The 25,453-nt window shown below is 37.3% G+C and overlaps 1 protein-coding gene across 3 annotated transcripts in view; it reads left to right on the forward strand.

Annotated features, from left to right (window-relative positions):
• The window catches only part of ZRANB3 (zinc finger RANBP2-type containing 3), a 308,537-nt gene that overhangs the window by 125,317 nt on the left and 157,767 nt on the right, over nucleotides 1–25,453 (forward strand). For all 3 annotated transcript variants that reach the window (XM_058715457.1, XM_058715456.1, XM_058715458.1), the window contains one exon: nucleotides 7,661–7,679. In XM_058715457.1, the coding sequence (XP_058571440.1) occupies nucleotides 7,661–7,679 (19 nt within the window). The remainder of the gene's footprint in view (nucleotides 1–7,660; nucleotides 7,680–25,453) is intronic.

Genomic DNA, 25,453 nt, shown 5'->3' on the forward strand with positions numbered 1-25,453 from the left:
GAGAATGGATGTTAGCTTTGGAATAGAAGTAGAGCATAAAAAGAAAATGACTATAAAGGTTGAACACTGAACAGGGTGAGAGAGGTGGAGGCACAGAGAAAAGCGACATGAGAGCTAGGAGGAGAGTCAGGAGCAGCTGGGAAGCCCAGGAGAGTTTTTTCAGTCAGTGGTTGTTTATTCCAGACATGTATAAAGAGGCCAAGCTAGATGAGAGCTGAACTGGAAGATTTTCTGACTATATACACTTGTCATTTGCCAAAGCAATGGAAAACCAGGATTAAAAAAAAAAAAAAAAATTCAACCTAAATTTTTCCTTTTCTTTTTCATCATGTTATAGTGGTATATTGTGCACTTTTGGGATTTTACATGAGGTTAAGATAGGTTAAATCTTATGTTATTATTTGTGACACACACACACACACACACACACACATACATACATATATACACATACGTAAACAGAATATTTCTAAAAGGCTCACAATAAATTGGATAACTTTGTTTCCTTCAGAGCAGCTAATACCTGGGACATCCTTGAGGAATAGGGATTGGAGAGAGACTTTCCACTTCTATACCTCTTGAATCATGTACATATGAATGTATCCCTTGTTCAAAAAATAAATAATATTAAAGCTAAACAAAATAAAGGCCATTTTATTATGTTGAACTTTTACAGTTACGGGAAAAGTATTTTAAGACATTGCTGTGGCTGGATAAAGTATCATGACTTGATCTGAATCTGTTGTCCCTGTAGCTTTGTCTCTGGGGAGAGTGGGTGGAGTTTGGGTTCAAGTTACATTAAGTTAACACTGGTCAAGTATACATACTAAAGCATTATATGGTATATATAATATGGTTTAGTATGTAAATGGTTGATACTTGTTAAAGGACAGATTGCATATAAATATCTGGAAGATCAATATTTTCCCAGAGGAAATAGCCCACTTCTGAGGTTGAAGTATGCATGGTAGTTGACTAAGCAGCTCTTGTGTTCAGGTACGAAGTCTTGAATTCTGTACTTATAATTCCAAACATCTTACATATGTTCATCTTACATATGTTCACCTCACTGAATTGTCAGTGTTATCAAAATATTATCTTACTGTTCTCTTGCTGCAGTGTTACCAAAATATTCTTTTGCTGTTTTCTTTTTACAGACATGATATATTCAAGAAATATGGGTGTTATAAAAAAAAGGTGGATTTTTTTAATATAAAGAAGTTGGAGAAACGCTTAAACACAAATTGTTCAGTTCTGTGAGTCTTAGATTAGAAATTTAGCTGGTGTGTAAAATGATCCTCAGAAAAGTATAATGCTGTTCAGCTTTCTCTTTTCTAGCTGTATAAAAATTTGGGTTAAAAATAGCAAACACTGAGCATGTGCATCCAAAGATATAGTTGCTGCAAACACTGGAATATATATGTCTTGATACTGTAAGTGGATGATTAATGTAAGGAGCCTGAAGGTTTTGGAAACAACTCAGTGAAATGAAAAGTTGATTTTGATGTCTATAGCCAAGCTTAATAAATTATAATTCAAGCAATTAACATGAATTTGGAACAAAATATTATTTATTTTTTTGTAACATTGGAAAACTGAACTGTTTATAAAATTCAGTTAGAATTATATAGCTGTTGGCACATCAAACCAGCGAATACAATAGATATTCTTTAAAGAAGGAATTTTTTTTTTTTAGTTGTAGGTTAAAGTCCCTGTTACTTGGATTGTGTTTGACATTTCCCAATGGGAGAAAGAGCTGTTTTTATTTCAGTGGATAACTGTGGTGATGGGTAGCCTTTCGATTACAAAGTAGACTTTTGTTTCAATCAAATGTGTAAAATTTCTACGAAGTGAGAAATTTTATTAGCCATATTTTCCCTTTTTAATTTATGGTAGCACATTGAGGTCTCCATCAGTCAGCTTTCTTGTTTTCTTTTGCACTATTGACTTTTTGCCCACTTTTCAGGTTTCCAACATGTTCTGTAGGTACTACCCTATTTTTATTTTTATTGTTATTTTTGATACCAGAGTTTTTGATTACTCTGTATCTGTTGCCTCCATTGTTTACTGCCCACCATCTTCTTTACCACTTTTACATAATGCTTACAAGTGAGCTCCTGGTAACTTTTAACGATGGCCTTTTAGCCCTCATCCTTTGCAACATCTTTGTGACATTTGGACACTGTTAACCATTTACTCTTCTGAATGTTACCCTGGGCTTCTTAGACCCTGATCCTTATTCTCCAACTCTTTGAGTACTTCTCTTACTTCACTTTATTTATTTTTTTCTAAATGAGAATGTTTCCCAAGGTTCTAGCCATGAAAAACTCATCTCCATATTTTTACAGTTTACACATGAGAACCCAATTCACTTCTTTTTGCTTTATGATCATCTTCATGTACAACTACTTTCTCATTTTTTAAATGTTTATTTATTTATTTATTTATTTTGAAAGGGGAGGGTGCACACAAGGAGGGGAGGAACAGAAGGAGAAGGAGCGAGAGAATCCCAAACAGGCTCCACACTGTGAGAACAGAGCCCCGCGTGCGGCTCCATCTCATGAACCGTGACATCGTGACCTTAGCTGAAATCAAGAGTCATATGTTTAACTGACTGAGCCACCCAGGTGCCCCCTTACTCATTTTTATTTATTCTCTTGACTTGATTCTCAAGTTCCTCATCCATACTTCTACCTGCCTGCTAGATATTACTCATAGGATCAGTAAGATATTTAATGAGTAATTTGTACTATTTTATCTTAAAACAAAACAAAACAACTTTTGTGGACCTTAGTTTTCTTGCCAACTACTACCATGTTTCTCTGTTCCCCTCTACAGGGTAATTACTTGAGATAGTAGTCTCTATTTACTCTCTTTGCTTCCTCTCCTTCTATTCTCTCTTGAACCCACTTAAGGGAGGCTTTGGTCTCCTACCATTTTATCAGAGTTGCTCTTGTGAAATCAGTGATCTCTTGCCAAATCAAATGGTCAATTCTCAGATTTCGTTTTATTAGACCTTTTTAGTAGCATTTACTATAGTTGTTCATTCCTTCCTTCGTGAGACAATTTCTTTATCTGCCTTCTAGGGTACCATATTCCTCTTGTATCTTTTTACATTACTAGACACTCCTTCTCAGTCCTTTTTCTGGATCCTTCTCCTCTTTGTACCCCTATATGTTGGAGTGCTCCAGGGGTCACCATTAGTTCTCTCCTCCGTATATTTTTACTCCCTAGGTGATTTCATTTAGTCTCCTGATTTTTAAACGTCATCTGTTTGGTATTCTGCTTTAGAATACTTTCTAGTGCCCCTTCTCCCTTGTTACCTCTCTAATGTTTCACTGGAGTCGCCATATAGAATACACATCACCCATTAAATTCATGCATATCAGGCATCATTGCTTACCAGATCTTTTCTGTCTTTTCTGTCTTTTCATCTTTTCATCTTCTCGTGTCTTCAATCTATGTTGAGGTGTGTTTATTGTTTGATTATTTTCTTAAGTATTTTTCCTCCTAGGGTTTACTTGTGTTTTGTTATCTTGGAGAGATTGGCTGGCTTCAAATATCTCTTTGCCATCTCTTACAAATAATGGGTATCTTGACTAGATATAAGATGCATTAATTCTCCTTTCTGTTCAAATAGCCTGGATTCTCCTCCATGGTTTTTTAGCTTCTGGTGTTGATGATGGTAAGTCCATTGCCGGTCCTGGCTTTTCCATTTATTAATAATTGTTCTTTCTGTCTGAACACTTACAAGGGTTTTTTTTTTCTTATTTTTTAGATTACTGCATTTTATAAGGATATGATCAGTAGATATTTGTCTTTTCTATCCAATGTGAAACTTAGTTACCCTTTCCAGTTATCCACCAGAGGTGTTTTGCCAACCTGAATAAAGTTTCTTTTATTATTTACTTGATAGTTGCCTCTACTTCGCATGGTGTCTTTTTTACTTTTGAACACCTATTTTTCACATATTTTCACATTTTTCTGGATTTATCCTTCAAGTATTTTCTCTTTTCTGTGCCTGTACATTTACTTAATTCTTTGCTCTGTGTTTTGAGATAATCCTTGCACTTTATCTCCCAGTCTACTTAAATAGGTGTCAGTAATGATTTTTCTTTTTTTATGCATGTGCTCATTTTAGTTTCAAAATTGTGACCTTAAGTTTTATGGTGTGTGTGTGTGTGTGATACATTAGAATTTACTTAAGTGCTTTAACAGTTGTTGTACAGGTGTTTATCTTTTCTGGCACTTCTTCTTTCAGTAGATACATGTTCTAATTATTCAGCCTTACTCTGCTTTTTCAAATGTTTGGGCCTCTCATGTTATCAGTTGTTTTTATATGATGGAAAATCATGGAAATCATGTCTGGAAATCATGTTTGCTTGCTGAACTGTTCTTAACAGCAGAAATCCCAGCAGTCAGAGTAGATATAGTGCCTAAAGTTTAAGGATGGTTAGCCTTCTAGAGATACCTAAAGGAAGCCTGATGTTCTCTAATGTACTCAACTGCCCTAGTTCCAAAGTAGGGAATACTCTTCTGTCTCATGATAGGAAAATATAGCATATTCCAAGAGATTGGAAGTAATCTTAGCATTGGGGTCTTCAGATACCTACATGCAAAGTTATTTCAGTGATGTTCCTTTTCAGTTAGCCCCCAACGGGACAATGTAACTGCAAACCAGTTTAAGCTGATGTTACTCCACTAGGGCCTTAAGACGTCTCAGCAAGATGCTTAACTTTAGAAAGTTCAGGAACTTGGTGTTGGACATAGGGAAGAACAGGCCACAGTCAAGTTGTCATGTTTCAGAATACTTTGTATCCTCACTCATTCCAATGCCATTTACATTATGATGATTCTCAAATTTATTGTATTTCCAGTCCCCTATTGTTCTCCTGATGCACATGTCCAGTTGCCTACTCAGCTGTTTGACTTGGCAGTCTAATGTATATCATAAAGGTTGCATGTCTAAATTGATCACACGACTGTCGTGAAACCTAATTTTTCCAAGTCTTTCTTACCTCAGTGAATGGCATTGCCACCATTTTTTACAGTTAATTCTCAAGTCAGTATCTTAAGATTCATTCTTGACTTTTCTCTCTTATTTTTACATCCCCATCCCATTAATCCACAAATCCTATTGGCTGTACTTTCAAAATGAACCAAACTTCTCACCACTTCCACCTCTACCACTCATCTATACATTGTTGTGTCTCTCCTGGTCTATTGCTATTGCCTCCTGACTGCTCTCCATTCTTCTGCTCTTGCCCTCTACAGTTTATTCTCTATAAGCCAGAGTAATCTTTTAAAAAGGTAAAACAGTGCTTCCTTCTAAAGGATTCTAAGAAAATCCAAATGCCATGTAATTGCTTAGGTGGCTCTCCATGCCAGAAGGCTCTCCCAACTGCCTTCCAACCTTATTTTTACCATTTTCCTAATTTATTTTTTTTTTCAACGTTTTTTTTTTTTTATTTTTTTTATTTTCTTGGGACAGAGAGAGACAGAGCATGAACGGGGGAGGGGCAGAGAGAGAGGGAGACACAGAATCGGAAACAGGCTCCAGGCTCCGAGCCATCAGCCCAGAGCCTGACGCGGGGCTCGAACTCACGGACCGCGAGATCGTGACCTGGCTGAAGTTGGACGCTTAACCGACTGCGCCACCCAGGCGCCCCTCATTTTCCTAATTTAACGCACATTAGGCAGATTACCTTCCATGTTCCTTAATTACATCATAACCATCTTATCTCAAGGCCCTTGTACTTGCTGCTCACTTTGTACTTGCTGATCACATTGTTTCTCAAACAAATTTTCTCATGATTCCCTTACTTTAAATTTGTCTTACTTAAATCTGTCTTCATACTGTCTTATTATAGACTGTTCCCTACCATTCTATAGAATAGATCCTTTCCTACATGCCTGTTCCTTCTTACCCTGTTTCAGTTTTTTTTTTTTTCCTAGCACCTCTCACCACTTGAGCCATATGTGTATTTTATTGTCTTCTTCCAGTCACCCTCTATGAAGAAATGACTTTATAATTCACTACCTATCCCTAGCACTTACTAGGTAGGTAGTAGATACTTCATAAATAATACATACTTCAAGTGACATCTTTACCAAATTTGAGTTTCATTTAATTTTTTCTAAATTTTTTTAATGTTTATTTTTGAGAGAGAGAGAGAGACAGAGTGTGAATGGGGGGAGGGGCAAAGAGACAGGGAGACACAGAATCCGAAGCAGTCTCCAGGCTCTGAGCTGTCAGCATACACCCTGACACAGGGCTCAAACTCAGGAAAGGCAAGATCATGACCTGAGCCGAAGTCAGACACCTTACTGATTGAGCTACCCAGGTACCCCCAGTTTCATTTTAAAATGAAAAAGTAGGTATACATGTGAATCCTTCTGGAAATAAATCATGTTTTTCAAGTTATTGTTTTTTAGTTTTTTACTTTTTAGACTTATTTGCAAAACATGTAATAAACTTTACTTTTAAATATGTTTTAAATTTCAGTTCAAGTATTTGTATTTAATCTTTCTCTAAAAATACTTATTATGTAACCTGACTTTTTTTCTATGATCAAAATTCTATTTTGCCTGTGACTTATTTTTTGATAGTATATTCATTAACAAATTCCTAATTTGTTTTTTAAGTTAAAAGAAATCTTATAAAATTGTATAATGTTAAGACCACTGGGAATAAAGAAAGGAAAGAATAGAAATAGGGACTTTATTCCTTTCTAATTAGAAGACTCCAGTGTTTTTAGGTTGCCTGTAAATCCTCTCAGTTAAGAGATTGGCTTTTCCCCATACGGTATACTCTCTGTTTCTAAGGGCCCCTCATGATCCTGACCATGTCTGCTTTTTTGCTCTGCTTTTTCTTCTGCTTAAGATCTCAGCTTATGCCCCCTATCCTTAATTTTCAGTGTATAGAATTTACTTCTATAGATGAATAAAAAAGAATAGAAAAACTTTAACCAAATGATAGTAGAAACCAAAATTCAGCTTGAAAATAGGCTGAGCCTATATAATATAGCATATAGAATCATAGGTATAACATGCTAATATGTGGTTGAAATTTATTTTCTTGTACTTTAATACAGCATTCTTCTAATCTCTAGAGATTTATTGGTAAGAAGGGAAGTTGTTGGTACAATCACTTGCCATTTTGTTCTCATTTTTTTTTTTTTAATTTTTTTTTCAACATTTTAAATTTATTTTTGGGACAGAGAGAGACAGAGCATGTACGGGGGAGGGGCAGAGAGAGAGGGAGACACAGAATCAGAAACAGGCTCCAGGCTCCGAGCCATCAGCCCAGAGCCTGACGCGGGGCTCGAACTCACGGACCGCGAGATCGTGACCTGGCTGAAGTCGGACGCTTAACCGACTGCGCCACCCAGGCGCCCCTTGTTCTCATTTTTTGAAGGGTCATTATAGCTGTCTCCCTGGGTGGGCAGTGGGGAACAACATTTCTGAATCTCTGATCCTCCCACATAACCATATGCCATTGGCAGCTGGAGAGTCTTATAAACACCTCTCTCTGGCTTAGTACTTTAAAATTTGTAACTCTTTAAAACTGTTCTGTGGCAAGCTACTTAATCAAAACTTTTAAAATGGTTGGCTTTGTTAATGAAGATATTAACTTGGTTTTATTTTGATTTTTTTCCAGGTGTATGGTGGCTGATGAAGTAAGTGTTTTCATGACTTTTATGTCTTTTATAAAATTCCACAACCTATTTTTAGTGTCTACTATTTACCATGTGCTCTCTGTCTTTCCTTATGATTCTATGTCTTTTTTCTAGAGAGGAGAGGGGACAGATACAGAAATAATGAGAATGAATGTGTTGTGTATGTGTGTGTGTGCACACACTTGGAACATGTTAGGTGCATGCTTGAAACATTAGTATTAAAATCAGTGATCCAAAATTTTATGTTGTTGGCAGAGAAACCATGAGTGTGCTATAAAATTCAGCCCCAAGGAGCACCTGGGTGGCTTAGTCTGTTAAGCATCCAACTCTTGATTTCAGCTTATGTCATGGTCTCACCGTTGGTGAGTTCAGGTTCCTCATCAGATTCTGAGCTCACAGCATGGAGCCTGCTTGGGATTCTCACTCTCTATCTCTGCCCATTCCCTGCTTGCTTTCTCTTTCTCTCTCTCTCAAAATAAATAAGCAAAAACCTAAAAAATATTAAAGTAGTATTTTATTATCATTAAAGTTCTAATTTTTATTCAATTTGAAAAATGTGTTGCTGTTTTCATGATGCCCTTAAGAGTAATAGCAAAACATAAACATTTTAAAGATAATAATGAAGAAAACATACTGAATTTTTAAAAAATATAAGTGGAAATATAAAAGATTCTGCCAATTAACTGTCTTAGCTTTAGTTACACATAGACTCACCAATGGCTTATCTCCACATTCTCTTCTTTAGGTAAAAAATGAATTACAGTGTAACGTGAACATGAATACTATGCAGAACATGAATACCATGATACAGGTTTCATGGTGTATGCCGATTTATAATTACCTAAGTTTTTAGTTTGAACTCTTTATTCTTTGGGCATTTGTTTAGATTAGATGTTATAGTTAGAAGCATAGTCATTGCCTGTGAAGAATTTCAACAATGTAAATGAAGGGACAGTACGTAGACATTTGGGAAACTACAGAAATTTCTATTTTGGAATAAGATGAATTCCAAAAGCGTCTTCATAAATTAATAAATTTGAGCATCCAAAATGACTGACAGAGGCTCATGTTTTTAGTCCCTGAGTATGTTTTCATCAAACAGGAATATAAACTTGAAAACCTGAAAACTAGGCATAACCATTTTGCACAATATGTATAAAATATATGTGCGATATATGTATGTATGTGTATGTGTGTCGCTCACTTTTTAAATAAACCAGTTTTATGTCCGTAGAGATTATATTATATCAGGTAACACCATCTTGATGATCTCCACCAGTGATTCAGAGGGAAAATCTCAGCATTTATGTTGTCATTGCTACCTTCTTCAGTTTGATGTCATAGAGACATCATAGAGATGTTTGAATGGGCCTTAAATGTATGAAATTGTTCATGGATTGAAATAAACACTTCATAGAGTTCTTGGTGAACCTTCAGCCAGCAAGAATTTTTCATTATGCCATCTGCTTTTCCTCATCTCTTACTATTTGTAGTTCCATAGTTCTTGTCACATGTTGAGTGACTTCGACACTTTTGCAGCAGCATTCTTATTTCTTAATTCAATGCATTCAAAAGCAGTATTTAATATTTCCTCAATGCTTAAAAAAGGACTCCACTTTTGTGTCCGTCATAATTACTTCTCTTCTTTTACACCTATTTGACTTTACAAGGTTATTATGTTAAATCCTATCAATGAAGTTGATTATAAAAAAAGAATTCTCAGTGTGATGTGCATGTGCAAGATCACAGCTCACAACCTCTAATATCCTGTGTTAGCAGTACAGTTGAAATGCCATTTTTATGGGATCTTACTAAGCTAGTATGGATGAAACTTAGTAAATTAAAAGTGTTGAAGTAGAAAGAACTTGTATATATGTAAATTACATGAACTCTGCTTTGACCTTCATTCTATTTTCTAATGCTGTTCTCCTTTTCTTGCTCTTATCACAAAATGGTAGTGAAGTCACAGAAGGAAATATAGTTTATAATTTGGAGGTCAACCACCTTTTCTGACTTTTAAATTAAAAAGTATGTTTTGAAATGATGAATATTTGACTCATCAAATAGCTAAAAGCTTTAGGAAGGCAATTTTACATCTCTGTTATCGAACCTACTTTTGTTTAGATACTTGAATACCCACTTGGAGTATTGTGTAATTTAGCTGTCTACTGTGATCTTTCCTTCCTAGCTTTAGAAACAAATGCCTTTCTTCAACTGGCATTACTCCCCCTTCTAGTATTTTTCCACTATTATCTTTTTTCTAATGTATTCATTTCTTGTGGACTTGTGTAATCTATCTACTGTATATAAGGTAATTATTAACTTTAAATTGGAATAAGTTCTGTTTAATACTAAGTGATCATTGTGTATTTCAATTATAAGAATATATTTTAGATAACACAGCTGCACTATTTAATAAAATTAACTTTACAAATCTAGCTTAAGGTATTTTAATTACTTCCTATTTCCCCACCTCTTAGTTTAATGCAATTAAATATTATTTCAAGAACTATATAGTGAATATACAGAAACTCTTGTGAATTTGTATTCCATAAATAATGGAACTCAGGCCATAGTCTACAATCAGGCTGGTGCACTGTTATCTATCTTTTTTTTTAATAATTTCTTGTGAACCACTTTGTCCTTATTCTTAAGTTGAAAATTATTGAAAGTCTTCATTCATGAAAAAATCGTAAATGTGAAAAATAGTTTCACATTAACACAAAGCAGGTAATTTTTTTTTAATTTTTTTTTTTTAACATTTGTTTATTTTTGAGACAGAGAGAGACAGAGCATGAACGGGGGAGGGTCAGAGAGAGGGAGACACAGAATTGAAACAGGCTCCAGGCTCTGAGCTGTTAGCACAGAGCCCGACGCGGGGCTCAAACTCACGGACCGCGAGATCATGACCTGAGCCGAAGTCGGCTGCTCAACCGACTGAGCCACCTAGGTGCCCCAACAAAGCAGGTAATTTAATAGGATGTACATGCAGGGCGCCTGGGTGGCTCAGTCAGTTGAGCGTCTGACTGCGGCTCGGGTCATGATCTCATGGCTTGTGAGTTTGAGCCCCGTGTTGGACTCTGTGCTGACAGCTGAGAGCCTGGAGTCTGCTTTAGATTCTGTGTCCCTCTCTCATTCTGTCCCTCCCTCACCCATGCCATCTCTCTCTCTCTCTCTCTCTCAGGAATAAATAAAACATTAAAAAATAATAATAATAATTTTTAAAAAATAGGATATACATGCAGAAAAATATTAAACCTACACATTTCCTGCCCTATTTGTCAAGTATTTAAAAACTGTTCTCTATAGAAATTTAGTAATTAGAAATTTTTACAATGTTCATTTTTACTTAAGATAGGATTAATATCCTGGATTTATAGAATAGCCTAAAAGTGTTTCATAATGGGCAAAAGTTTCAGTACCTAGATTCTGTCTTTACTTGTCTACAGTATCTATTATCAAAGCCAGAAAATTCCTACTTATTTTGGTAATATTTTTTTGTTGTTGTTGGAACTCTATTTCAGTCCTGCATCCCCAGCATGCACGTACACACACACACACACACACACACACGCTTTTTAAAAATTTCCTTCTTCCTGTTACTTCAGAAAACATTTGGGAGGATGTATACCAAATAAAGTATCATTTCCTTCCTTTTCAAAAGAAAAGGAAACCATTTCTTAAGGCTGAACTACTTGTTTTACCTTACTCTGTGGCTATTTTGGAGCATATTAATAAATAAATACTTGGAACAAGGGCCCTGTAGTCATCATTATCAATGCTTTTCTTTTGGCCAAGGTGCTTCTCTGCAAGAGGAGTGGGGAGAGGCTTTGGGGAGAGGCTGTTGTTCCAAAGGTGGAAGAATTTCTGCTGGCTGAAGTTCGAAAACCCTTGTCTGTTTCTCTTCAGGCAGAAATGTGTTGGTGTGTAGAAACAGTGAAGGACGCCTTTGGAAGGTTATTTTAGCTCAGAAGACCTTAAAATTGGTGTTATTATATGCACTCTGCCAATATTAACTTTATAGGTTCGAGGACTAAGAAATCAAAATAGACATGAAGAATTTTAGTTTTCCTTTTCTATAAGCCTACCTACATTTGATGAAGTAAGCTGAGATGGCAGTTTTGATTCCATTGGTATCTATAAATCTTAGTTTTCATTTACCAGTTCCAAGCTGAATTACACTGTCTCCTTGAGCTCTTCCTGTATTGTTGATGCATTTTTGTTGAATGAATGAACTGGTTAAAGAGTTAGCACTTAACTAACTCTTTGTGCCAGGTTGTGTTCTAGTGCTTTATGTATATTAATTTAGTTCATCCTCACAACAACCCTATGGGGTGGGGTAATGGTATTAGTATTATTGCTATTACTATTATTATTCTCCTTATATAGATGAGATAGCTGAGGCACAGAGAAGTTAAGCAAATTGCCCAAGAATTTGCAGCCAGTATGTGCTAGGACCTGAAATATTTGACCTTAAGTAGTCCAGCCACCAAGTCTATCAATTACTATTCTATACAGAATGTCTAGGTGCCAGACTTTGTATATTTAGAAACAGGATTCTTGAGGTCAGAAGAATCTTCAGAATACAAGGGCTCAAGTGAATGAAGCTGAATATTAGAATGATGGTGATAGCCTAAAAATTTTGTGCTGGTGAGACTGTATGTATTCCTTTAAAAAGGTATTATTTGCCTGTTTCCTTCCTTATTTCTAAGGCTACCTTATTATTTTTTATGTCCTTTTTTGAAAATAATTTTTCATTTTAGATTTTTAGAATAGTTTAGGTTTTAAATACAGAATTATTATAAAGACAGTACAGAGAGTTCTTGTATACCCCATATCCAATCCCCTATTATTGTCTTAGATTAGTGTGGTGTATGTGTCTTAGTTAATGAACCGATATTCATGTGTTATGATTAACTAAAGACCATACTTCTCTTTAAAAAGTAAGTTTGGAGAGAAGATGGTGGCGTCGGAGGACCCTGGGCTCACCTCGTCCTGCTGATCACTTAGATTCCACCCACATCTGCCTAAATAACCCAGAAAACCACCAAAGACTAGCAGAACATACTCTCTAGAGCCAAGCGTAGACGAGAGGCCCACGGAAGAGGGTAGGAAGGGCGGAGAGGCTGTGCTACACGGACTGGAGGGAGGGAGCCGGGCGGTGGAGGGGTAACCTGCCTGGCAATGAAGAGCCCCCCGAGTCAGGCTTGCAAAAGGGGAGGGGCCGGACTGTGTGAGTTCTGGCAGTCAGCGGGACTTAACATCTGGAATGTTACAAGTCAACAGCTCTGCTCTCGGAGAGCAGAGAGGGCAAGAGGAAACCAGGAGGGAGAATTGCTGAGACCTGGAAGACAGAGCTCAGCAGGGGAACAAAGGTGCTGGCAAGCACCATAACCCTCTCCTTTCCCTCAGCCAAAATCCCAAAAGGAACCAGTTCCTGTCACCAAACTTGCTTGCACCACATAAACACCTAACGCTGTGCTTCTGTGGATCCATCCCTCCGAAGGCTCTGCCTGCATCCCTCCCGGTGCTGCAGGGCCCCTCCCTCAGGGGACCACCGACGGCAAAGCGAGGTAAGCCTTCCCTTCCCGCCCCTGTGCACCTTGTGGATCCACACCTGCACCCTCACTAATACGCCAGATCCCATGAAAGCAGCACCACAAGCCTGACAGTGTGCAAGTAGCCCAGACAGGGGCCACACCACTCCACAGTGAGTCCTGCCCCTGGGAGAGGGGAAGATAAGGTACACACCAGTCTGACTGTGGCCCCAGCCGTGGGCTGGGGTCAGACATCAGGTCTGAGTGCGGCCCCTCCCACCAACACAAGTTATTCCAGACAGCACAGGGGAAGTGCCCTGCAGTTCTGCGCCACTCCAGGGACTACCCAAAATGACGAAATGGAAGAATTCTCCTCAATAGAAACTCCAGGAAGTAGCAACAGCTAACGAATTGATCAAAAACGATTTAAGCAATATAACGGAACAAGAATTTAGAATAATAGTCATAAAATTAATCGCTGGGCTTGAAAAAAGTATAGAGGACAGCAGCAGAGAATCTATTGCTACAGAGATGAGGGGACTAAGAAACAGTCATGAGGAGCTAAAAAATGCTATAATTGAGGTGCAAAGTTAAATGGAGACGACCACAGCTTGGATTCAAGAGGCAGACGTGAGAATAGGTGAATTAGAAGATAAAATTATGGAAAAAGAGGAAGCTGAGAAAAAGAGATAAAAAACCAGAAGTATGAGGGGAGAATTAGAGAACTAAGTGATGCAATGAAACGTAACAATATCCGTATCATAGGAATTCCAGAAGAGGAAGAGAGAAAGGGGCTGAAGGTGTACTTGAAGAAATGATAGCTGAGACCTTCCCTGATCTGGGGAAGGAAAAATGCATTGAAATCCAAGAGGCACAGAGAACTCCCTTCAGACGTAACTTGAATCAACCTTCCGCACGACATATAGTGAAACTGGCAAAATACAATGATAAAGAGAAAATTCTGAAGGCAGCTAGAGATAAACACGCTCTAACATATAGAGGGAGACCAATAAGACTAGTGGCAGATCTATCTACTGAAACTTGGCAGGCCAGAACGGAATGGAAGGAAATCTTCAGTGTGATGAACAGAAAAAATATGCAGCCGAGAATCCTTTATCCAGCAAGTCTGTCATTCAGAAGAGAAGGAGAGATAAAGGTCTTCCGAAACAAACAAAAACTGAAAGAATTCATCACCGCTAAACCAGCCCTACAAGAGATCTTAAGGGGGATTCTGTGAGTGAAATGTTGCAAGGACCACAAAGTATAAGAGACATCACTACAAGCCTGAAACCTACAGACATCACAGTGACTCTAAACCCATAGCTTTCTATGATAACACTGAATGTAAATGGACTAAATGCTCCAACCAAAAGACATAGGGAATCAGAATGGAAACAAAACAAAACAAGACCCATCTATTTGCTGTCTACAAGAGACTCATTTTAGACCTGAGGACACCATCAGATGGAGAGTGAGGGGATGGAGAACTATCTATCATGCTACTGGAAGTCAAAAGAAAGCTGGAGTAGCCATACTTATATCAGACAAAGTAGACTTTAAATGAGTGGCTGTAACCAGAGATGAAGAAGAGCATTATATAATAATTGCAGGGACTATCCATCAGGAAGAGCTAACAATTATAAATGTCTATGTACCAAATACAGGAGCCCCCAAATATATAAAACAATCACAAACGTAAGCAACCTTATTGATAAGAATGTGGTAATTGCAGGGGACGTTAATACCCACTTACAACAATGGATATATCATCGAGACACATGATCAAGAAAGAAACAAGGGCCCTGAATGATACATTGGACCAGATGGACTTGACAGATATATTTAGAACTCTGCATCCCAAAGCAACAGAATATACTTTCTTCTCGAGTGCACATGGAACATTTTCCAAGATAGATCACATACTGGGTCACAAAACAGCCCTTCATAGGTATAAAAGAATTGAGATCATACCATGCACACTTTGAGACCACAATGCTATGAAACTTGAAATCAACCACAGGAAAAAGTCTGGAAAACCTCCAAAAGCATGGAGGTTAAAGAACACCCTACTAAAGAATGAGTGGGTCAACCAGGCAATTAGAGAAGACATTAAAAATATATGGAAACAAACGAAAATGAAAATACAACAATCCAAACGCTTTGGGATGCAGTGAAGGCAGTCCTGAGAGGAAAATACGTTGCAATCCAGGCCTATCTCAAGAAACAAGAAAAATCCCAAATACAGAATCTAACAGCACACCTAAAGGAAATAGAAGCAGAACAGCAAAGACACTCCAAACAGCAGATGAGGACAAATAATGAAGATCAGAGCAGAAATAAACAATATAGAATCTAAAAAAACGGTAGAACAGATCCATGAAACCAAGAGTTGATTTTTTGAAAAAATAAACAAAATTGATAAACCTCTAGCCAGGCTTCTCGAAAAGAAAAGGGAGAGGACCCAAATAGATTAAATCATGAATGAAAATGGAACTATTACAACCAGTCCCTCAGAAATACAAGCAATTATCAGGGAATATATGAAAAATTATATGCCAACAAACTGGACAACCTGGAAGAAATGGACGAATTCCTAAGCACCCACACCCTTCCAAAATTCAAACAGGAAGAAATAGAAAACTTGAACAGACCCATAACCAGTGAAGAAATTGAATTAGTTATCAAAAATCTCCCAACAAATAAGAGTCCGGGACCAGATGGCTTCCCAGGGGAATTCTAGCAGACATTTAAAGCAGAGATAATACCTATCCTTCTCAAGCTGTTCCAAAAAATAGAAAGGGAAGGAAAACTTCCAGACTCCTTCTATGAAGCCAGCATTACTTTGATTCCTAAACCAGACAGAGACCCAGTAAAAACAAGAGAACTACAGGCCAATATCCCTGATGTATTTGGATGCAAAAATTCTCAATAAGATACTACCAAATAGAATTCAACAACATATAAAAAGAATGACTCACCATGATCAAGTGGGATTCATTCCTGGGCTGCAGGGCTGGTTCAACATTCACAAATCAATCAATGTGATACATCACATTAATAAAAGATAAGAACCATATGATCCTGTCAATCGAGGCAGAAACAGCATTTGACAAAATTCAGCATCCTTTCTTAATAAAAGCCCTCAGGAAAGTTGAGATGGAAGGAACATACTTAAACATCATAAAAGCCATTTATGAAAAGCCCACAGCGAATATCATCCTCAATGGGGAAAAACTGAGAGCTTTCCCCCTGAGATCAGGAACATGACAGGGATGTCCACTCTCACGGCTGTTGTTTAACGTAGTGTTGGAAGTGCTAGCATCAGCAATCAGACAACAAAAGGAAATCAAAGGCATCAAAATTGGCAATGATGAAGTCAAGTTTTCACTTTTTGCAGATGACATGATATTATACCTGGAAAACCCGATAGACTCCACCTTAAAAGTCTGTTACAACTGATACATGAATTCAGCAAAGTCGCAGGATACAAAATCAATGTACAGAAATCAGTTGCATTCTTATACACTAATAATGAAGCAACAGAAAGACAAATAAAGAAACTGATCCCATTCATAATTGCACCAAGAAGCATGAAATACCAAGGAATAAACCTAACCAAAGATGTAAGAGATCTGTATGCTTAAAACTATAGAAAGCTTATGAAGGAAATTGAAGAAGATATAAAGAAATGGAAAAACATTCCGTGCTCATGGATTGGAAGAGTAATATTGATAAAATGCCAATACTACCCAAATCAATCTACACATTCAATGCAATCCCATTCAAAACTGCACCAGCATTCTTCTCGAAGCTAGAACAAGCAATCCCAAAATTCATATGGAACCACAAAAGGCCCCGAATAGCCAAAGTAATTTTGAAGAAGAAGACCAAAGCAGGAGGCATCACAATCCCAGACTTTAGCCTCTACTACAAAGCTGTCATCATCAAGACAGCATGGTATTGGCACAAAAACAGACACAGAGACCAATGGAATAGAATAGAAACCCCAGAATTAGACCCACAAAAGTATGGCCAACTAATCTTTGACAAAGCAGGAAAGAATATCCAGTGGAAAAAAGACAGTCTGTTTAACAAATGGTGCTGGCAGAACTGGACAGCAATATGCAGAAGGATAAAACTAGACCATTTTCTCACACCATTCACAAAAATAAACTCAAAATGGTAAAGGACCTGAATGTGAGACAGGAAACCATCAAAACCGTAGAGGAGAAAGCAGGAAAAGACCTCTCTGACCTCAGCTGTAGCAATTTCTTACTTGACACATCCCCAAAGACAAGGGAATTAAAAGCAAAAATGAACTATTGGGACCTCATGAAGATAAAAAACTTTTGCACTGTAAAGGAAACAATCAACAAAACTAAAAGCAACCAACGGAATGGGAAAAGATATTTGCAAATGACATATCAGACAAAGGACTAGTATCCAAAATCTATAAAGAGCTCACCAAACTCCACACCCGAAAAACAAATAATCCAATGAAGAAATGGGCAGAAAACATGAATAGACACTTCTCTAAAGAAGACATCCAGATGGCCAACAGGCACATTAAAAGATGCTCAACGTCACTCCTCATCAGGGAAATACAAATCAAAACCACGCTCAGATACCATCTCACGCCAATCAGAGTGGCCAAAATGATCAATCAGGAAACTATAGATGCTGACAAGGATGTGGAGAAGGGAACCCTCTTGCACTGTTGGTGGGAATGCAAACTGGTGCATCCGCCCTGGAAAACAGTGGTGAGGTTCCTCGCAAAATTAAAAATAGATCTACCCTATGTCCCAGCAATAGCACTGCTAGGAATTTACCCAAGGGATACAGGAGTACTGATGCATAGGGGCACTTGTAGCCCAATGTTTATAGCAGCACTTTCAACAATAGCCAAATTATGGAAAGAGCCTAAATGTCCATCAACTGATGGATGGATAAAGAAATTGTGTTTATATACACAATGCAATACTATGTAGCAATTAGAAAGAATGAAATCTGGCCTTTTGTAGCAACATGGATGGAACTGGAGAATGTTATGCTAAGTGAAATAAGTCGTACAAAGAGAGATAGCATATGTTTTCACTGTTAGGTGGATCCTGAGAAACTTACCAGGAGACCATGGGGGAAGGGAAGGGAAAAAAAAAAGAGGTTAGAGAGGGAGGTAGCCAAAACATAAGGGACTCTTAAAAACTGAGAACAAACTGAGGGTTGATGGGGGGTGGCAGGGAGGTGAGGGTGGGTGATGGGTTTTGAGGAGGGCACCTGTTGGGATGAGCACTGGGTGTTGTATGGAAACCAATTTGACAATAAATTTTGCATATATATAAAAAAAAAAAGACCATACTTAGGTTTCTTCAGTTTTTCTCTAATGTTCTTTTTCTGTTCCCGGATTTCATCCAGATACACATTGCATTTAGTAGTCATGTCTCTTTAGGCATCTGTTGTTTGTGTCAGTTTCTCAGACTTTTCTTGTTTTTGAAGTCCTTTACAGTTTTAGAATTAATGGTGCAGTATTTTATGGAATGACCCATAATTGGCATTTGTCTGCTATTTTCCTCACGATCACACTAGGGTAATGTGTTTTGGGGAGGACGACCACAGAGATAGGGCTATTGTCATCATGTTAGCTCAAGGGTACGTACCGTCAATATGAATTTTCACTATAGATCACCTGTCTTGATACAGTTTGTTATATTTCTCCACTGTAAAGTTATGATTTTTTTCCTCCCTTTCCATACTATATTTTTGAAAGAAAGTAACTATATGCAGCCTATAATTAAGGAATAGGGAGTTATACTTCATTTCCTTAAAGGCAGAGTAAATTTGGAATTCATTCATTCATGCATTCATTTTATCATTTTTTACATCAATATGGACTCCTAGATATTCATTTTTATGTTTTGGGTTATTACCTAATACTATTTTATGTTTTTCTTGTTGCTCAAATTGTTTTTTGGTCAGAGGGAGCTCTTTAATTCACTCCTATGTCCTTTGACAAACCTCCTTCATTGTGGGATGTTTTGTTTGGGGTTGCGTTTTCTTGGAGGGTTTTCTCTTATATTTTGAATACTTTCTTACTTTCTAGTAATACAAGATACTCCAGGCTCATCTCATATATTTCTTGCCCTAGTCCCCATATCAGCCATTTCTCCAAGAAATCCTGGTTTCTTGTTATTGATATTATATCTAGGACCTAGGGACTGGTGTATTCATATCTACTGGGGTGTCATTTCTTCTGGATCCTCTTAGCTGATAGAGCAAGGAGAAGTGTGTGTATGTGTGTATACACACATACATACACATATTTATAAATATATGTATATGTAACCATCCGTACCTGTAATTAAGCTAAACACCAGGTCACACTTACGTCTCCACCTCTAACTGATGACCACATGGATCATTCTAACCTCTGCCCCTTGACCTTGTGTAACGCCCAACTCCATCAGTGAGTATCTTGGCTCCTCCCATCTGTCATCCGTTTACTTAATCGTTCAATTCCAGTACATAGGTATGGTGATTTCAGTATCGTTAACCTGTACACTGTGAGAAAGAAAATTGTCAACTAGAGTACAATGCTTATGTACAGTTCCTTTTGCATTTATTCTTACAGATTCCACTCACCTCTAATATTACTTAGCATCTTATTCCTCTTTCTTCAGGGAGGATTGTTTCATATATTTGTAATACATTTTAATTCTTTGATCACATTCTACATTCCATCATGGTATTTCGTGACCACCTATCTTATATTTTAATTATTTGTGGACACTGAAGTTTACCCTTTGTAATATAAAGTTCTGTGGACTTCACAAATGTTTGATGGCTTGTATTCACCATTACAGTACCATACAGAATAGTTGTACTGCCTTAGACAGTACCCTGCACTTCATTTACTTAATCCCCCCAAGCCAATAGCTCAGACAACCATGCATATGTTTAACAACTATTGTTTTGCCTTTTTTAGAATGTCATATAATTGGAAGGACACAGTTCTGCTTTTTCAGACTGGCTTTTCTCACTTAGCCATATGCATTTAAGATTCATCCATGTCTTTTTGATAGGTTTTTCTTTTTATGATAGTAATATTTCATTATATGGATGTATACAGTTTTATCACCAAGATAAAGAGATATCTTAGCTGCCTCCAGTCTTTGACAATGATGAATAAAGCTGCTGTTACTGTTAACATACAGGTTTTTGTTTAGATAAGTTTTTAAATCAGTTGGGTAGTTATCTAGGTGTGCACTTGTTGGATTATACAGTATGTTAGTTTCCTAGAGCTGCCGTAAGGAAGTATCACAAGCTCATTGGCTTAATACAACAGAAATTTATTCTTCTCACAGTTCTGAAATCAATATGTCAGGAGGCTTGGTTCTTTCTGAGTGCCGTGAGGGAGAATATGTGTGGTGCCTCTTTTCTAGCTTCAGATGATGATCCACAATCCTTGGTGTTTCTGGGCCTATAGATCCATCACTTCAATCCCTACCTATGCTGTTCTTCCTGTTTGTGTCTCTTTTCCTTTTATAAGGATACTGGTCAGATTGGATTGGATTAAAGGCTCACCATACTCCAATATGACATCCTCTTATCTAATTGCATGTCCAATGACCCTATATCCAAATGTCACATCCAGATGTACTGGGGTGTTAGGACTTCAATGTATCTTTTGTGGGAAACACAGAAAAGGAGAGAGAGAGAGAGAGAGAGAGAGAGAGAGAGAGAGAATATCCCAAGCAGGCTTCATTCTCAGGGCAGAGCCTGACATGGGGCTCAGTCTCATGATCACAAGATCACATCCTGAGTCAATATCAAGAGCCAAACACTTAATCAGGTGAGCCACCCAAGCGCCCCCCATTTTGTATTTCTACTAGGAATGAATGCTAGTAGAATGCTAGCAGTAGAATGCCTAACAAGAGCATTCTAAAAGTATTGTCAAGTTAAAAAAAAATTTTTTTTTTTTTAATTTTTTTTTTTTTTCAACGTTTATTTTATTTTTTGGGACAGAGAGAGACAGAGCATGAACGGGGGAGGGACAGAGAGAGAGGGAGACACAGAATCGGAAACAGGCTCCAGGCTCTGAGCCATCAGCCCAGAGCCTGACGCGGGGCTCGAACTCACGGACCGTGCGTGAGATCGTGACCTGGCTGAAATCGGACGCTTAGCCGACTGCGCCACCCAGGCGCCCCAAAAAAAAAAAATTTTTTTTTTAATTTTAGCCATTCTATTGGGTGTAGTAGTGTCACCTTTTTGTTTTAACTTGTGATTCTCTAATGACATGATGTTAAGCATCCTTTCATATATCTACATGCCATCTCTATATTTTTTGTGCAATCTCCGTTCAGTTCTTTTCCCAATTAAAAAACTGTTTTTAATGTTTATTTTATTTTTGAGAGAGAGACAGAGCACAAGCAGGGGAGGGGCAGAGAGAGGCACAGCATCTGAAGCAGGCTCCATTCTCTGAGCTGTCAGCACACAGCCCAACGTGGGGCTCAAACTCACAACTGTGAGATTATGACCTGAGCTGAAGTCGGATGCCTAACCGACTGAGCCCCCCCGGGCGCCCCTCCTCATTTTTTTAAAAACTGGATTGTTTCTTTTCTGTTACTGAGTTTTGAAATTTCTTTGTCTATTTTAAGTCCAAATCCCTTATCAGATTTGTGTTTTGCAAATATTTTCTCCCAATTTGTGACTTGTCTTTTCATTCTCTTAAAAATGTCTTTCACTGAGCATAAGCTTGTAACTTTAAGTCTAACTTGTCAATTTTTTCTCATTGATTGTCCTGTTGGTTTTTTATCTCATTGCCAAATCCAACATCCCCTAGATGTTCTCCTATTTTACCTTCTAGGGGTTTAATACTTGAGAATCACACTTAGGTCTGTGATTCATTTTGAGTTAATATTTGTGAAGGGTTTAAGGTCTGAGTCTTGGATTCTTTTTTGTTGTTGTTCATTTGACTATGGGTGTCCAGTGTTCCAGCACCATTTCTTGAAAAGAGGACTATCCTTTCTCCATTGGATTGCCTTTGCTTCTTTGCCAAAGATCAGTTGACTTTATTTGTATGGGTCTATTTCTGGGCTCTCTCTTGTTCCACTGATAAGTGTCTGTTCTTAAACCACACCACGGCATCTTGATTACTGTAACCTTATAATAATTCTTGAAATCAGGTAATATGAATCCCCAAATTTTATCTATCTTTTTGAGTACTCTGTTGGCTCTTCTGGGTCCTTTGCCTTTCCAATAAACTTTTGAATCAGTTTGTCATTCTCTACGAAATAGCTTATTAGGATTTTGATTAGAATGGCATAAATTTATAGATCCAGTTTCAAGAAACTATAGATCTATAGATCAAATTTGGAAAAAACCTTAACAATGTTGAGTCTTCAGTCTCTGAACACAGAATATCTCTCCATTAATTTAGAATGTTTTTGATTTTGTCACTGTGTTTTTAATTGATATATAATTGACATATAACATTATATTAGTTCCAGGTATATAACATAATATTCGATATTTGCCTATGTTGAAAAACATCACCACAATAAGTTAACATCTATCACCATACATAATTAAATTTTTTTTTCTTGTGATGAGAACTTTTAAGATCTACTCTCTTGGCAACTTTCTAAAATGCAGTATAGTATTATTAACTATAGTCACCATGCTATAAATTATATCCCCATTACTTATGTATTTGATAACTCGAATTTTGTACTTTTGATTCCCTTTACCCATTTGTCAACCCCCAACACCCTCACCTCTGGCACCCACTAATCTCTTCTTTGTATGTATGACTTTAGTTGTTTTTTTTGTTTTGTTTTGTTTTATTTAGAATCCACATATTAAGTGAGATCATATGGTTTTTGCTTTCCTCTGCCTAACTTATTTCACTCTGCATAATTCCCTCCAGATCTGTCCATATTGGTAATGCAAGATTTCCTTCTTTTTTATGGCTGAATAATGTTCCACTGTGTGTGTGTGTGTGCGCGCGTGCGTGCACACGTGTGCGTGTGTGTGTATACCATATTTTCTTTATTCATTGATGTATACTTTGCTTTCATGTCTTGACTATTGTAATTAATGCTCCAATGAACAAGGAAGTGCATATATCTTTTAGAGTTAGTGTTTATGTTCCCTTTGCATAAATAAACAGAAGTTGAATTGCTAGATCATGTAGTAGTTCTGTTTTTAGTCTTTTGAGGAAGAAGCTTCATGCTGTTTTCCATGGAGGCTGCATCAGTATACATTCCCACCAGCAGGGCACAGCGTTCTCTTTTTTCTATGTCTTCACCAGTACTATTTCTTATCTTTTTGATAATAGCCATTATTACAGGTGTGAGGTGATATCTCATTGTAGGTTTGATTTGCATTTTCCTGATGATTAGTGATGTGTGCCTTTTCATGTACCTCTTGCCCATCTATATGTCTTCTCTGGGAAAATGTTCAGATCAAATGAATATATTCATTTGATGAATATATATATATATATATATATATATATATCATATTGGACAGGATGATCTCTCTGAGTCTCAGTTTTCTTATATAAAGTAGGGAATAATACTTTTCCCATGAGATTATTTATGTAATCTTACTTATGTAAGAAACAGAAGAATATCTCTCAGATATTCCTTTATCGTTTTCTCCTATTCCTAAACACCATAACTTTTTATGCTGTGATATCTCTATATATGTTGTTCTTTTTATTAAGTTTTTCAATGTTTGTTTATTTTTGAGAGAGAGAGAATGGGGGAGGGGCAGACAGAGAGGGGGACAGAAGATCTGATTTGGGCTCTGCACTGACAGCAGCAAACCCCATGCAGGGCTTGGTCTCATGAACTGGAAGATCATGACCTCATTTGAAATCAGATGCTCAACTGACTGAGCCACCTAGGTGCCCCTACGTTGTTATTTTTCGGATGAATGCCTTTCCTTCTGTATTCCACTCTCTCCCCAACATCATCTAATAAAATCACCATTCAAAGCACTATTCAGATATCTTTTCTTTTGTATCCATCCTTGTTGCCTCTTGTTTCATCTTTGCTTTTACTTTTGTGGTTTGAAATTTTTATCATTTTTTTATTTTTGAGAGACAGAGGCCAAGTAGGGGGGATAGAGAGAGAAGGAAACACAGAATCTAAAGCAGGATCCAGGCTCTGACCTGTTAGCACAAAGCCTCACATGGGGCTCAAACCCACGAACTTGAGATCATGACATGAGCTGAAGTCCTACACTTAACTGAGCCACTCAGGTGCCCCACTTCTACTGTGGTTTGAATTATGTTCTGTACTCTTCTATTTCTTGCCCGTAGATGGGAACTCCTAGTATTCAAGCCATGTTTACCTAATAGTATCTGAGGAATAGATTTCTTATTAATGCTGAATGAATGAATGAATGAATGAGAAAGATAACTTCTTTTGTCTTATTAATGTTTTTGTTGTCATTGACTTAAAACCATTAGAACTCATCAAGAAATAGCTTTTTATTTGGACAAGAGAGATATCTTGTCTACCAGTCACCACTACTTGAAATCAGGTCCACAGCCTACTGCTATCCACTTTTCCTTATTCTAGGCATGGAGGTAACTTAGTAACTTAGAGTGGGTTTTGGGTTTGGAGATCTTTTAATAAAACACTTTATTAAAATATCTAGCATACAGTCTTTTTGCTTTCCTTTAGGTCATCCTTTAGTCTGAAATTTTTTGTCTAGAACACTAGCAAAGTACGAATGCAATTGGTTGCATTTTTAGTTTTAAAGAAGTTTACCCTGATTTCTTTGGAACCTGATGTAATTTTGTTCAGGCCTCTTGCTGTTTCATACAGCTGGATTATTACAATGTTCTCTCAATCATCTTGTAAAAATTCAAATTGAAAAGCAGAGGTGACAGCAATGGTGAAATAGAATCATACACAAATTCTCTTTCGGAATTTAATGTTTACAATTAACATAAGCATTTGAAAGGCACTGCTTCCATTATCTAACCTTAAGGCATCATTATTGTGCATCAACACTTCCAAGTATATTCATTGCAAGGAACACGTTGCAAACATTTCTGCCTCACCATTTTTTACTAAATGGAATGTTCTTAATGAATAGAAAATATTTAAAATCAGGACAAGTGGTTAAAATTATCACACCATAATCTGCTTTTCCTTTTCTAATAATGGGTTAAGTTCCACAGATTTTTAGAGCCCAAAAGGGCTACAGCTGCATGGGGAATTGAAC

Source organism: Neofelis nebulosa, chromosome 2 (assembly GCF_028018385.1).
Source record: "Neofelis nebulosa isolate mNeoNeb1 chromosome 2, mNeoNeb1.pri, whole genome shotgun sequence".
NCBI classification, from domain to species: domain Eukaryota; kingdom Metazoa; phylum Chordata; class Mammalia; order Carnivora; family Felidae; genus Neofelis; species Neofelis nebulosa.